General features: G+C 40.2%; 1 protein-coding gene across 3 annotated transcripts in view; it reads right to left on the bottom strand.

Annotated features, from left to right (window-relative positions):
• The window catches only part of MTMR7 (myotubularin related protein 7), a 113,751-nt gene that overhangs the window by 43,193 nt on the left and 54,105 nt on the right, over positions 1-16,453 (bottom strand). For all 3 annotated transcript variants that reach the window (XM_003256708.4, XM_030812329.1, XM_030812330.1), the window contains exon 5: positions 6,634-6,762. In XM_003256708.4, the coding sequence (XP_003256756.1) occupies positions 6,634-6,762 (129 nt within the window). The remainder of the gene's footprint in view (positions 1-6,633; positions 6,763-16,453) is intronic.

The following is a 16,453-nucleotide window of genomic DNA, read 5'->3' as shown; positions in this document are numbered from 1 at the left end:
AGCTTAATTGTCTTTAAAGCCCAACCCAGGATCTCTCCAAAGGGTTTGAGCGCTCCTTGTTGGAGAAGGTGGGGACATTTCTCACTAGCTCTGAAGTTGGAGAACCATGGCATGGCTGGACATATTACAGGGGCCATTGTCTGAGGACACCAGCACCATTCTGCACAGACGGACAATCACCGAGGGGGTTAAAGGAAGCCTGAGGCCTACAGCCAGCTTCAGGATTCGGGGGGACAAGGTGTGGGAGTGGGAAGCAAAGCAAAGGGGAGACAGAGTCACTCCAGGGTGGCTCATTCCTGATCGGTGGGGAGGAGAAAAAGATCAGAGGGTATGAGCATGGCAGACAGAACGGCAAGTGACGGCAAGGCCAGGAGCAAGGGGAAGTGAAGGTGGGGATCAACAGGGACTTGGCGAGCAGAAGACAACCTATGTCCAAGGACCAGAAAGCAAATGACACAGATGGCTTTCATGGGGGTCCTGTTTCCTTTGATCTTTAAGGGGTCAGGGTCTGCCACCTGCTCGGAGGGAATTCTGCCTGGAAAGAGAATAATTCTGAGTTGGCTTTAGATGATACTTTTTCCGGGTTAAAGAAATATTAGTTGGCCCGGTGTGGTGGCTCACGCCTGTAATCCCAGCACTTTGGGAGGCCGAGGCGGGTGGATAACTTGAGGTTAGGAGTTCAAGACCAGCCTGGTCAACATGGTGAAACCCCGTCGCTACTAAAAATACAACAAACATTAGCTGGGCATGGTGGTACACACATGCAATCCCAGCTACCCAGGGGGCTGAGGCAGGAGAATCGCTTGAACCCGACAGGCAGAGTTTGCAGGGCACTGAGATCGCACCACTGCACTCCAGCCTGGGCAACAGTGAAACTCCATCTCAGAAAAAAAAAAGAAAGAAAGAAAAAAAAAAAGAAATATTAGTTAAGGACAGCTGCCACCAGACAATCTTAGATTCCATCAGAAGGGTTAGATGGGGATGGGAACACATTTAAATGGTGAGAATTTGAGAACACACACACCAGACCTCACTAAAGTAGTGAGACACCAATTATGAAATGAAGCAATTTAGGGACAACAACTATTTCAAATTATCTTCTGGTTTAGAATGGCTAGTTTTAAATGAGGGACTATATTGGAACTGTTATACTATGGAATGTGGTCGATAAATTAAAACACGCATATTAAACAGACTACATTTTTGGTATTTTGTAGTTAGATTTTCTTAATAAACTAAAGATATGCTCTAAATGGAATTTTTCATTGACTCAGTAATTGCTAACATGTGGTTTTCAATTTTGTGCAGAACAGTAAGCAGTCTCAGTGCTTTTGTGCACCTAAACACACTCTAGACAGATTATCCAAAGAGCATTACTATTACTTGGCAGCATTTCTTACTGATGTCAGAGCATAGATTAAAAACTCTTCAGTTGTAAACTGTAAAGGATAGCACTTACTTACAATGCTACTAATAATTAAAATATTCAACATTTTTTATGGCTTACTACTGTTTTTGATTGTTTATATGATAGGCACTATTATAAGAACTTTGCATACTGTTATTTAATTAGCCTAATTATCATATACAATAAGACCTATTATTGGCTCTACTTTATACATGACGTGACCAAAGCACAGAGAGGTTAAGTAACATACTCAAAGTCACACAGTTGGTAAATAGGGAAACCAAGATTTGAATCCAGACAGAGTATTTCCTGATCCTGAATTCTTAACAAAGTAATTTAAGCCCCAATGGGAGGAAATAGGTGAGGCAGCACAATACTGCATTAAGATACAGCATAAAGCCAGGCATGGTGGCTCATGCCTGTAATCCCAGCACTTCGGGAGGCTGCGGCAGGTGAACCACCAGAGGTCAGCAGTTCGAGACCAGCCTGGCCAACATGGTGAAACCCGTCTCTACTAAAAATACAAAAATTAGCCAAGCGTGGTGATGCACACCTGTAATCCCAGCTGCTTGGGAGGCTCAGGCAGGAGAATCGCTTGAACCTGGGAGGTCTAGGCTACAGTGAGCTGAGATAATGCCACTGCACTCTAGCCTGGGTGACAGAGCGAGACTCCATCTCAAAACATAAAGATGCAGCAGAAAGACCTGGCTTTCAGTCCCAGTTGTGCTCTCACTCATTGTATGATGTTGGGTAATTTATGTATCTTCTCTGATCCTCAGTTTTCTCATCTATAAAATGGGTAAAATATTAAAAATACAGGGTGTGAGAAGGGGCATAACAGTGTAAAACTCCTGGCACTGTGCCTAACACATAGGAAGTTTCAATAAGTATTCATTATAAGAAGAGACCAAGAAGGTCTGTATTTTTCCTAAGGAAAGTTGCCTCACTGGAAATCTTCTTGAGTTTTGTTTCCTAGAAATGTGTACCATAAATTTGGGAGACCATGCTGTGCATCATGTTAAAGGGAAACTTGAAAAAATCGTAGCATAATGAAGAACAAAGGCTATAGCAATTCTAAGAACTCTCACAGAAAGCTACACAGACTTCTGAACACGCATGACTAAGCATCTCTAACCATGATCTGTAAAGCTGTTAATAGCTAGATATTCAAAGGGAGCCCACGTGGCTGTACATAACCTGTGTGCGTAAGGCCTAAAATTAATATTATGTGTTGCTTTGACATCCGGTAAAACTGAGAGGGCCTCAAATGGCCTCACTGCAAGTTCCCTGCCATGCTCTGCTCCTGCAGGTAAGGTTCCCGAGTGAAACAATACTTATCCAGCAGACCAGGTGCAGCTCCTGCCCGTCCCCCGGTAGCAGGTTTTAGTTCCCTGCCAGCCATGGAATGATGCATGCAAGCTAATCGCATCCTCCTGCAGGAACCAAGGGTGACCCCACGCTCCTGATACTACACAGCCTGCCTCTCACAGCCCCTGGCTGTCACTCTGCTCCTCAGCGCAACCTCATGTGCCCCTTCATGGGCTGTGGTGTCCTCCTCCCCTTGGCAGTGAGTGTATGTGACTGTTCATCTCACCTGCCCAGTGTCAAGTGCTGTGTGTCTGGCTGTCCCTGTAACCTAGAGCAGGACTCCCTCCCTCACCACGGGGGTGAAAGAATATGATTATATCTATTAAAAGTAATGGCAAAAACTGCAATTACTTTTGCAACAACCTAACACTACATGTGCTAACAGCTGACACAAAGGGAAAGCTGGACCCTCCACAGGGGCCTTTATATCAAACAGAACTTCAGGTTCATAAAATCATGTGCACTTCATGCTTCTCCTAATCTGATCACCAGTTCCCAGTGCCCAACATTAGCCGTCATCTCACCACCAAAATCAAAAGTGTCCCTTTGGTAACACATGGGAAACAGTATTTTCAGTATAAAATGTAGTATCCTTACTCATACGCATAAATTCTTTGGGGATAGGAATACATACTCTTAAGCCTAAAATGTCTCAAATAACCAAAGAGAAGAAAGATAGATCAGCAAATTTATGGAATGTGTACCTGTTTACTTTTTCTGGGAGACTGCCTGTTTTCTATATGGCCATCGATGAGCAATGAGAGCACAGATAACTACTCTGGTATTTCAGTGTCTTCCATTAAGCACAGAAATCCACCTTTGGTAATAACACTTCCCTTTAGGAAAAGCCCTAGTCAAATCAGAAGCATTTATATCATTAACCTTGATATTAAAATGCAAACGTTGTTATAAAACACAAATTTGATCATTATTCTACCTGCAAAATAGATTTCAGTTCATGGGCTGGGAGAGTGGGCGGGCAAGTGTGTGCTCACTCAGGACTTCCCTGGGGTAACCCGATCACGCAGCACTGCTTCGAAACACATCTCTGTTCTGTACCTTGGAAGAAGAGCTAGAACTTCAAGTAATTTGTGCTTTAAAATCTTAAATATGGGAAATGAATACTCTGAAGCTCTAACTATGCTGTGTGAGTTCATTTTCAGGCCTGGAGGTTCAGTAAAGAATAGCACTTGAGGGAGCAGGCGTGGAGCCACGTGGGTCTGAGGTCAGCCGGGGAAGAAGCTGCCTCTGAGGTCTAACTGCTAAAAATTCTCTCCTTTCTGAGATAACACACATTTAATCCTGATACTACTCACACTGACAAAAAGTAAAAGGTTCTTTGTCTCAAGAATACAAAAAGGGAATTGCTAGGCACACTATGCTCACTTTTTAAATATTCTACAGAAAACAATAAAACACCTCTGAAACAACAATAAAAGACCCTTTCGCCCTCTCCTGGGTTCGTCTTCTCTCTTACTTCTTTAATCAATGGATGCTACAAAAAAAAAAAAAAAAATGTGCATGTTACCAGCATCCTAATTTCAAGTGCAACATCATGAAATTTCCTATCTCTATCTATTCTATCTTTAAAAAAAAAAAAAAAAAAAAAAGAGGCCAGGCGCGACAGCTCACGCCTGTAATTCAAGCACTTTGGGAGGCCAAGGCAGGTAGATCACTTCAGCGCAGGAACTCGACACCAGCCTGGGCAACATGGCTTTCCTCGTCTCTACAAAAAATGCAAAAAAATTAGCTGGGCGGGGTGGCACACACATGGTCCCAGTGACTCGAGAGGCTGAGGTGGGAAGATCACTTGAACCTGGGGAGGTCAAGGCTGCAGTGAGCCAAGATTGTGCCACTGCACTCCAGCCTGGGCAACAGAGCGAGACTCCATCTCAAAAAAAAAAAAAAAATTATCTTCTCTACCAATTTTTTTTTAACTTAGCAGGTGTGGTGGTATGATGTGCCTACAGTCCTAACTGCTTGTGGGGATGAGACACGAGGATCCCTTGAGCTCTCACGAGTTTGAAGTTACACCGAGCTATGATTGTGCTGCTGCACTCCAGCCTGGGCGACAAAGTGAGACCTTGTTTCAAAAAAAAAAAAAATAATCACATCTTCCTTTGCCTCTAACCAGCGCTCCAGCTCTGTGCAGGCTGAAATATATTTGGAGTTAATAAAATACTTTAGACCTAATTCAAGGCTAGGAAAAGAAGAGCAATGAGTGTAACTAAAAATAAGATAATTTTTATCCTTCCAATTCACAGAACTTTCACCACTAAATTACTATTTTCCTTCAAAGTAGCAAGAGAGAAGGCTATGTGCTCACTCTGATGAAGCTGGCACTGCTCCAGATATTTTTGGAAGCCTTTAGAATCTGACTGAGACTCTGCTGTACCCTCCTGGCTGTAGGTGCAGGCATGTGGCTACACACTCACACACTCCCCTCTCTTTGTTTATAGCCTCACTCGGCTTTGAATCCAGAAGTATATTATCTAGCTTAAAAACTAAAGTTTCTCTTTCACCTGGCTAGAGCCAAAGAACATTTTGTTTTTTTAAACCACCTTTTTTTTAAAGGTGGTTTTTTGCTACCTTTTAAAAGTGGGTGGCAAAGACCATTCTTGTTCGTCCAAATTTGTTTTCCTATCCTCAGCAGAAATGGAACTCTAAGTTTTAGCTGTTTTAATGGCCACCCATAGCACTGTACTTCCATACCTGCCTGTGCAGTTCTGATGAAAGGGAGGTGTCACGTGGCAGTTTCTGGAAGCCTTCCTCAAAAAGCTGGGCACACACCATTAGCCCTCCATCACCTGCCACCTGCCGTGTGTGGGTGGGGACTGTACCAAAGCGACCTCTTGCACCAGGCAGGCCACGGCCAAATCCAGGGGATGGCAGAGCAAAAAGGTAGAAGGAGCTTGACTACCTGAAGGCTAAGTGGGGTGGGGCCAGGCTACCAGGCCAGGACTGCCCACCCTGGGAGTTTTAAGCAAGAGAAAAAAAATTCTATCCTATTAGAGCCACAGTTACTTAGAGTCCCTATTACAAACAAACCCAATTCTGGCTTTTATAAATAATATTTAAAAAATGAAACCCATGCTCTCTATAATCAAAGATTTCTTATACTGAAGATACTCAAAAGAACACGCCATTTAAAAATAGGTAATAAGGCCGGGCACAGTGGGTCACGCCTGTAATCCCAGCACTTTGTGAGGCCGAGGCAGGCAGGTCATCTGTGGTCAGGAGTTCGAGACAAGCCTGGCCAACATGGTGAAACCCCTTCTTTACTAAAAATACAAAAAAAAAAAAAAATAGCTGCACATGTTGGCAGGTGCCTATAATCCCAGCTACTCAGGAGGCTGAGGCAGGAGAATTGCTTGAACCTGGGAGGCAGATGTTGCAGTGAGCCGAGATTGCACCACTGCACTCCAGCCCGGGTGACAGAGTGAGACTCTGTCTCCAAAAAATTAAAAAAAGCATAATAGACAAAAAGAATGGGCCATGGACTTCCGGGGCTTTTCTAAAATAGGCATGCCACAGATCTCCAGCACTGAATAAGCAAAGAGCCTCCCAAGGTGCCCACTTAGAAGAGGACAGTATTCACTTGGATGATTTGCTTTAGGGGTTTTCTGAATCTATCGAGTCATTTTCTGAATCATTACATTACTGTCAAATAAACATAGGAGGTCTACATGAGATAAGGACTTAGCACAGTTGTATCATGTCATACCATGCACAGGAACATCCACACACCTTCTGAAGAATTCAAACACACACGCACAGCAGAAGGCAGCTAGAAAATGCCTGCTTATGATAAAACTAGAAAAGCAAAGTGTAAAACAAAAACATGCCTCGAGACTTACGTGGTTATCTTTATAATAGTAAGAAAGGACAGGAAACCGCCGTCTACTCCGGAATTTGGAACTCCCCACTATGATGTGTGCTGTGGCCGATTTGGGAACGTACAGTTCAGTAGGATAAGAGTCACAAACCTGTCACCAGAAAATACAAAGGGATTTTTAGGCCATCTAGTAATGCCCTGCGAACTGCCCCCAGAAATTCCACTTCACCACGCTTACAGGTACATCCTTAAGTTGCCTTAACCATGTTACAGCGGAGGCTGTTTCGAGGAAACTCAAAGCCACTTCAGAGGAATGAAGTGCCGCTGATTCTATGTAATCATTCTGAAGGAACACAAGCTACCCTTAGTGTTCTGTCCCGGTGCACTGTCCCCTCTCTCCAACGGCTCTTTGTGCAAGACCAGTGACAATGAAGCCTTCCTTTCATCAAAAAGAGACAAATCGCAATTGTGCATCCTGGCTGAGAAAACCTGAGCTGCCAGGATTTGGTTGAAAGACAGAATGACCCCGGAAGACAGTTTTCCTAAAACATAAGCACACTGATTAAGCCAGCAGGTTACCTCTGTGGCTCTGACACGCCCAGTGTGCATTCCTGACCCTGACACATCACTCAAGCTGATGCCCCCCCGGACACTCCTGCCCTCCACCTTCCCAAATCCCATCCATCCTTCAAGGGCCAGTCGAAGTTCCACCTCCTTCGGGAAGCTTCTTCCTTGACCTTTCAGCCCATGAAGATTTCCTAATGTGTCACACATTACCGTGCAATGTAGCAGCTTGATTTTTGTTTCTTGCGTCTTGATTTGATAAGTGGTAAGGATCGATGTGCTCTTTCTACGCATCCCTGAGAGTGATTACCACAGTGGAAGGGTGCCTTGGAAGGATCTTGCAATTAAGAACCAGAAATCAGCAGTTTAGAACCTGGCTCTGATTGAGCAACTTCAAGACCCCGGGGAAGCCAAACTACACGGTGCACTGTGGTTTGCTAATCTCTAGAAGTGATACTGCAGCAACAATACCTCATGGGGTTGACAGATGGATCAAATCCGGTAACACCCATGGCAAAGCACTTTATAAACCACTAAATCCAAAACAAATGTTAGTGGTAGCAACAGTGATAGCAGTTGAGGCTACTGTTGCTCAACACATTTTGCTTTCACATCAGTCCATCAATCTTTTCGCAATGTGAAGATCACCCACATGGAAGTGTCCTGGGATATGTCAAGCACCTCTTTACTTCCTGGACGTCAAACATCTTCCTAGGCATATCAAGGGAGTCCTCAAGTACGTGTAACAGGGGTGTAGCAGTCCATTTTCATACTGTTATAAAGAAACACTTGAGAATGGGTAATTTATAAAAAAAAAGGTTTAATGGACTCACGGTTCCACATGGCTGGGAGGCCTCATAAGCACGGCAAAAGGCAAAGGAGGAGCAGAGGCACGTCTTACATGGTGGCAGGCAAGAGAGCGTGTGTAGGGGAACTGCCCTTTATAAAGCCATTAGATCTCATGAGACTTATTCACTATCATGAGAACAGCATGGGAAAGACCAGCCCCCAAGATCCAATTACCTCCCACCAGGTCCCTCCCATGACTTGTTGGGATTATGGGAGCTATGATTTAAGATGAGATTTGGGTGGGGACACAGCAACCCATATCAAGGGGAAATACTTTATCTGCAGGTCCTGTGTCCATCTCCACCCACCCATATCACTCTGGAAGATGGGGTTGTAGGGGTTGAAAACCCACAACTGAAATCCAAGCCTCTTATCAAGTCTTCTGTGATGATGCCTCCCTTGCTGGCCTCCATTGTCTTTGTTACCAGAAGAGTACACAACATAGAGCAGGGAATAAAAGGGCCACAGAAGAGATGTTCACATGCCCAAAGTCTAATTTCAGGGTTCTACCAGACATTTTAGGAAAGAAGATTACCAGAGTTTAACATGAGCTGTGGCACTGACACTCTAAAGGAAAATCTGCCAAGAACAGAAGGCTCAACCAACTTGGACTCAGAGAGCTTTAGCTGGGAAGACTGCCATAAAACACTGCACTCCCTCCCCCACGCCAATCTGGTGCCTGAACCTCCACGAAGTCAGCCAGCTAGAACACTATGACATGGACCACACCTGTTTGTCTGAGGTTCAAGAGACATGTAGTCATTGCAACAGACCAACATTTTCCTAAAATAACAGTTTTTAAAAGGAAATGAGTAGGTTTTCAGCAAGTTGGGAATTACCTACATTCTTCCTTGTAACAACACTAAGGAACTGCAAAGTTTCATGATTAAATAAGAGTAAGTAACATGCAAGATTTGTCAACATGCTTATTTCATACAAACTCTTTGAAGAGCAAGAGGTAAGCCCCTGCCAGGGCCTTTTATGGTCTTCTAAGGCTAAATAAATAAACACCTAGGTTTGCTGGCATCATAGCCCTGTGTGCACCATTGCACCATGGCTGGAATGAGACCAAATAGAGAAAATCAACACCCAGAGGCCCACTCTCCTTGGCCCCAACTCATGGCCCTCTTGATTCACAAAGGAGCAAGAAGACCACCTCCTGCCCTCTAAGAGCACCAGAGCTCTCACTCTACAGAGTAGAGATATGTAGACTTTGATGGCTTGGCAGGTGCCAGGACAAAGAGCTCAACAACCTGTGCCCAGTCACCAGTGGCCAGGCTTGCATCAGATGTGGAGGCCGCCCCTATACGAACACAATACCAGTTACGAGGATTTCTGCCTTCCCCAGAGCACTGAGTCTAGGGGAAAAAGCTCCATGGGTCACAGCTTAAGTTATAAGGCATGCTGATGAGTACTTGCTTGGGGAACTCTAAGAAGCTAGAATGCCTTTGAGAAAAGCAGATTTAGAGTGTCAGTTAACACGGGAAGATACAACCTCTTACCAAGCTAGAAGCATGGATATTTGTCCTGCTTTCATCAAAGTAGACAGCACTCTCAAGTGGAAATTCAAATAACAATCCTACCTTGAAAATATAAAACACCACTGAAAGGAATTAAAGACACAAGTAAATGGTAAGATGCCTTGTGTTCATGCATTGGAAGACTTAATATTGTGAAGATGTCCATCCTACCCAAAGCAACCACAAGGCAATTCCTATCAAAATCTCAATGGCATTTTTTGAAGAAGTAGAAAAATTCAGCCTAAAATTCACATGGATTCTCCAGGGACCCCAAATAGCAAAAAACAATTTTGAAAAAGAACAAAGAGGAATTACACTTCATAATTTCAAAATATAGTACAAAGCCATATCTATTTTGCAGCAATCAAACAGTGTGGTACTGGAATAAAGACAGACAAATAGGCCAATAGAATAGAGGAGCCAGAAGTAAACCCTCATGTATATGGTGACATGATCCACAGCATGGGTGCCAAGACTACTCAATGGGGAGAGGTTAGTCTCTTCAACAGATGGTACTGGGAAAACTAGATACCCACATGCAAAAGTAAAATAAAATAAAGATGGGTCATATCTTCTACTATATAAAAAAATTAACTCAAAATGGACTAAAGACCTAAACATAAGACCCAAAAGTATTAAACTCCTAGAAAAGAACATAAGGGACAAGCTTTATGACACTGGAGTTGGCACTTATTTATTACATATGACAGCAAAAGCAGTGACAACAAAAGAAAATACTAGAAAAATGGAACTATATCAAACTTAAAAAACTTTTATACATAAAAGGGCACAATCAAATGTGAAAAAGCAACCTACAGAATGGGAGAAGCTATTAGTAAATTGCATATCTTAGGGAAATGAAAATCAAAACCACAATGAGATGCTAACTCACAATTGTTAGGATGGCCACTATTACAAAATGAAAGAATGAAAACATAATAAAACTAGTATTGGTGAGCATGCAGATAAATTGAAACCCTAGTGCACTGTGGATGGGGAAATAAAACAATGCAACCACTACAGAAAACAGTATGGAAGCTCTTCAGAAATTTAAAAATAGAATTCCTACATGATCCAGCAATCCCACTTCTGGATGTATGCCCAAAAGACTTGAAAGCAGAATCTCCAAGAGATATTTGCACAACCATATTCACAGAGCATTATTCACAGCCAAGAGGTGGAAGCAACCCAAATGTCCATCAAGTCATGAATGGATAAGCAAAATGTGGTATATCATTACAATGAAATATCATTCAGCCCTAAAAAGGAAGGAAATCCTGTTACATGCTATAACACAGATGAACCTTGAGGACATTAAGTGACATAAGCCTGTCACAAAAAGAAAATACTGTATGATTCCACTTATATGAGGTATCTAAAGTAGTCAAATTCATAGAAACAAGAAGTAGAATGATGGTTGCCAGGGGCTGTGGTAGGTGGGAATGGAGAGCTGTTTAATGGGTATAGAGTTTCAGTTCTGGAAATGAAAAGTTCCAGAGATCTATAATACGACAATGTCAATCTACTTAACACTCCTAAACTATACCTTAAAAATGACTAAGATGGCAAACTTTATGTTATGCATTTTTTAAATCACAATGAAAAAAGAAAACAGAAAACAATCTTAGCACTGACTGCTGCCATTTTTGCAACAAGCTCACAGAGTTGTAGTCAAAATTCTGACAATAAATAACGCACACAATGATGCAACATGTGTCGCAAATTTTCGAACACCTCATTATGCCTCTCGGGATTTTGTCTGGTTTGGAAAACCACCTGACAAAATTCAGAGAGAATATGAGACTAGTTCAGAGGAATGGAAAATGTTTTTCTCCTGAATTTTCTTTACATGCACTCTGCCTTAGTTAATGAAAGTGGATTAGTCAGTTAATCATTTTACCATTTTTTAAAATGAATAACGAAACCTATTTTCTTTGTGCTCCACTAAATTAATTGACCTTCCTGAAGTGCCCACATCCCTTGTTGCTGTCCCGGCAAGAGGAATCTTTTGGTAACTCTTTCACTCATTCAACAACCTTTTACTGAGTACTTATTATACGCCAAGCATTACTCTCAGTTGCAAGAGCAGAAATGAATAAGAGTTTTTGGCCTTGAAGATTTCACACTCCCAGGACAGCTGATCTTTGTTAACCGGGTTAGAATCTTCCAGTAAATATATTTATCACTGCAGGCTACTAGCCATCTAAGATGCAATCCAAAAGTTTCACTCAGACGTCCAAGGACCAATCATTCAACTGAGCACTTTGGGGCAAGAGTTGTCAGAAACTGAGAGATATCTATACAGACAATCTTCTTAAACATTTCAGTGCTAAAATTTATTTCAAGGAATTTATGATGAACAGGGAGAAGGATGGGGTTATGAACAGGATAAAATGACATATATGTGAATAAAATAATGCATGATACATAAAATATAGCTGTGGAGAACTGAAATAAATGAGCTTTAAATAAAGTCACTGGTTTGGGTTGTATTTTATATTTTATTCCAAGAGAGTTAGATTAAAACTTTAACCAAGCAATGGATACCAATTACTTTATTTAAATACAGACAATTTCAAGGGTTAGGTATAAAAAGAAATCTGAGCTTGGAGACTTAGACTACCATAAGCAAGTGTCTTATAAATAGCGATGGTAGTAAGATGATACAGATAATAGTAATAATTAGCCTGCCCAAGGCCACACAAAGAAAATAGCAGAATTGGTTCTAGAATCTAAGTTTTGTATTCTACGTCTGTTATTTCCGCCATCGGCAATTGTTTCTTTTCCATCAAATGACACTTCTTGACCCACCGACCTCTAAGGATTTGTGAGAAGAAATAAGATAAGTTATAAAATAAGAGAGGAAAAAGTAAATGTTTTCTCAGCCATGGGGTTAAAAGCAAAAGGAACGGATTTGGACATCTCTCTCTCCATGGATTATTAGTCAAAAATTTTCTGAAATAACACAACTTGTATTCTCTTGCTAAGTTAGTGACAAATCAGGGTACATCATCTTCCTCCCATTTCAGTGATATTTGCAAAATCAGAAAATCCCCTAGGTTTTTACCTTTTCTGCTTCAAAACAGTTTGTTCCTTGTTAGTTTTGTTTTGCTGTTAGTTTTGTTTTGCCGTGTGTTGCTTCTGAAAAGAAATGCTGAGTAACTCATGTTTTGCAGTCTGTGCAAGGTAGGACTTCAATGACTATATATGACTCATGTTTATGCGCTAATCCTAGAAGGAAATCTCATCAAAAATAGAAGAACCTATATTTCCAAGGAGATGTTATTCCACAAGATGTGGTTCAGTCTCATTTTCTTCCTTGCCCAAGGATGTGTCATATTAACAAAAAGGGTATCCAATTTTCTTTAGTAAACTTGGATTTTCCTTTCTTTCATTTCAAGGCTAAAAACTCACTTCAAAAGTTAGCTTTAGTATGAGAACAAATTAGTCTGATTACATCAGCCAGATACTTTATAATAATTAACTCTATGGTTGTTAAATTTAAGTGTAGTTATGAAGAAAATTCACTGTCATGGAAGTGTCCATTCTAGCCCAAATCCATAAATTCAAGATATCCTGATGAATTATGTCAAAGGAACTGACTTTTAAGATATCAAGATTATAAAGCCATAATAATCATAACTGGTAAAAATGTAATTGTGGGATTTATACAGTGTCAAATTGGGACAAAGTTTAGCAAACAGACCAGGATAAAAAAAAAAAAAAGAAAAAAGAAAAAAAAAACAGTATGCTAAAAGACAAAACATGGGAAGAAAGATTGACAACTCAAAACTTCTGAAGACACTTGGAACAGTGTATCAGAATCTCCTGAGACAAGATTTCTGCAAGAGCTACAAATTATAACCAATTATTGGCTACATTATATAAAGAACTACAAATCAACAAGAAAACGACAAATAATCTTATAGGAAAGAGAGCAAAAATGTGAGTAGATGATTCACAGAAGAGTCAACATGAATGGCCAAGAAACACAAGCTTAACCTCACTAGTTGATCAGGTCAATGCAAAAACCACATTAAGATCCAATTCATACCAATCAATTTGGCTCAAAGTTAAGATCAGTTAGTAAATCCACATGGTTATATAAATGAAACAATACCAAAAGGTGCATAAAATGCTGTAAATAAAAGCAAAGGAACAACAATGCTAAATTGCATCCAGTGGTGCTGGAGCAGGAGAAGAAATCCCACTTTCATCCCTGTGTCCTACCCACCCCATTACCAACACCACTCCATGTTATCACTTTTGGGTAAACGTGTTATTATTCTCCCTCCTTTGTTAAGCCAAAAGGTATTATACTATATTCACCATATTGTGCCTTGCTTTTTCTAACCTAACAATATATTTTAGCAATCTTTATCAGTACATAGGAATCTTCCACATTTCCTTTAATGGTTATAAACTAACTTAATCACATGGATAGAGCAAAAATTATTTAGCTGGCCCCCATTCCAAGAATTAGGTTCTTGGAAAGTCACAGTTTCCAAGAACCTAATTACAGATATTTGGGTTTCTTCTAATATTTGCTATTACAAACAATGCTTCAAAAAAATAACCTTGGGGGCCAGGCATGGTGGCTCGCCTGTAATCCCAACATTTTGGGAGGCAGAGGCGGGCAGATCACTTGAGGTCAGGAGTTCAAGACCAGCCTGGCCAACATGGTGAAATACCATCTCTACTACTACTACTAATAATAATAATACAAAAATTAGCTGGTTGTGGTGGTGGGTGTCTGTAATCCCAGCTACTTGGGAGGCTGAGGCAGGAAAATTGCTTGAACTCAGGAGGCAGAGGTTACAGTGATCTGAGATCACCCCACTGTACTCTAGCTTGGGCAACAGAGTGAGGCCCTGTCTCAATAAAATAAAGTAATAACCTTGGGTATCAGTGTGTGTGTATGCTATTAAATCCATAGAATAAATTCTCAGAAGTGGCATTGTGGGATCAACAAAGAAGAATACCAGCGAATATCACATCAATACCAACTGTTGGGGAGTCTGTGGAATAATGAGAACTCATATCTTGCAAGCAGGTCAATATGTCCATGCAAACACTTTAAAAAAGAATTTTCCAGAATTTAGTAAAGCTCAAATCTATATACTCTCTAGCTCACAAACACTACTCCTAAGTAGAAACACAACGTACTACAGGACATATATAGCCACTTAACAGCTTTATTCATGACAACAAAACACAACAAACAAAATAAAAAAAGAAAGAGGAAAGGATGAATAATTTTTAAAACTATGGTATATTTGTGAAATGGAATACAACACAGTAGTGAAAAATGATGGAATCAGAGCTATCGCTATCAACAGTTATTAATCTCTCTATGCCTTAGACAATTAATCTTTCTGTCATACTTCCTCCATTTGTAAAGTAGAAATAACAATAATACTGTACATAGAACTAATATTTGCTAATATTTATCAAGTTTTTAGAACAGTACTCGGCATGTAGTAACTATACACGTTTCTTAAATGAAATGGATCACAAACACAAATGTTACCATGTTGAGTGAAAAGTCAAATTTTAGAAAACTATATACAGCATATGCCGACCAAGTACAGACAGTATAAAACCATGCAAAACAATACCACATACTACTACAGTAAGGCCTTGCTCAACAATGCCCTTAGGTTGTTGGCAATTGCAACTTTAAGCAAAAGAACATAAAACAACACCTTTTTTTTCCCTCATAGCTATCACAAAATGATGTTGAGCAAAATTATGTTATTTGAGGATCTCCTGTACATCGTTTCACTCAAACTCGCAGTTTCCAAGAACCTACTGACATTAAGTGAGGCCTTCCTATATTTAGAAATGTAGAAATGCTGTAATAAAGGCAAAAGAATGGCCATGCCAAATTGCAGACATTGATGCTGAAGCAAGAGACGATTTGGAAGGAACATCTGGGAAATTAACTAGCACTGGAGATGTTCAATCTTACACAGTACATGGATCCCTGGCGTTCATTCCATTATTCTTCAAAGTCCTGTGTATGCCATAAGTGTGCCATAATAAATAACTTTTTTTCTTTTTTCCTTCTCTACTTTGTAGGATGATTTAAGTAACTTTTTTTCTAAATGAAAGATACTCAGTGGAGGAAAAGGAATGGGATATATACTTCTGAAATAATTACAAGCAAATACAAGGAAAAACCATCCAGTGAAAGACATGAAAAAGGAAAAAGCATAATTGACAAAACATACAATACAAGATATCTAGAACAGTATCACAGATAGTATTTTACCACACAAGAAGATTTTCAGATTGAGTAAAAAAATCTAACCAAACTCAGCTTAAAAAGACAAAACATTTACATAGGAAGGTTAAAAAGAAGGGGTTAAACAGAGCTCCACCAAGCAAATTCTGACAAAGAGAAAGAAACAGTGGAAATATATAAAATAGAATTCAAAGTTGAAATAATTCACAGGAAAAAGGGATATGTGAAATGGACAAAAAGAATACACCAAGCAGATGTCCGTAATCATTACGTACTAAGCAGAGTAACTTTAAAACATATAATGCAAACATGTTAGAACTTAAGGAGAAAATGTCCAATCACAATCATAACAGGAATATTTTCACATACCTCTGTCAGAAATCAATTGAGCAAAGAGACCAAAATAATAAGAAATTCAATTTAGATAAATGTGAAATTTCACACCTAAATAACAGAGAATACACATTTTTCCAGACTCAAAATATTTATTGAAAATTAATACTGTGTTTTATGAAGACATAAGTCTTCAAAACATTCCCCAAATATGAATTCTATAGGACATGTGCACTGAATGCAATATAAGGGACTAGAAACTAGCAAATACTGATCAAAAACAAAAACATCAATGTCCTACCTGCCTGAAATTTTTTAAACAATTAGGC

This window comes from Nomascus leucogenys, chromosome 4, assembly GCF_006542625.1.
Source record: "Nomascus leucogenys isolate Asia chromosome 4, Asia_NLE_v1, whole genome shotgun sequence".
NCBI lineage: Eukaryota > Metazoa > Chordata > Mammalia > Primates > Hylobatidae > Nomascus > Nomascus leucogenys.
The sequence above is the reverse complement of the archived record's forward strand: the minus strand, read 5'-3'. Positions and strand labels throughout refer to the sequence as shown.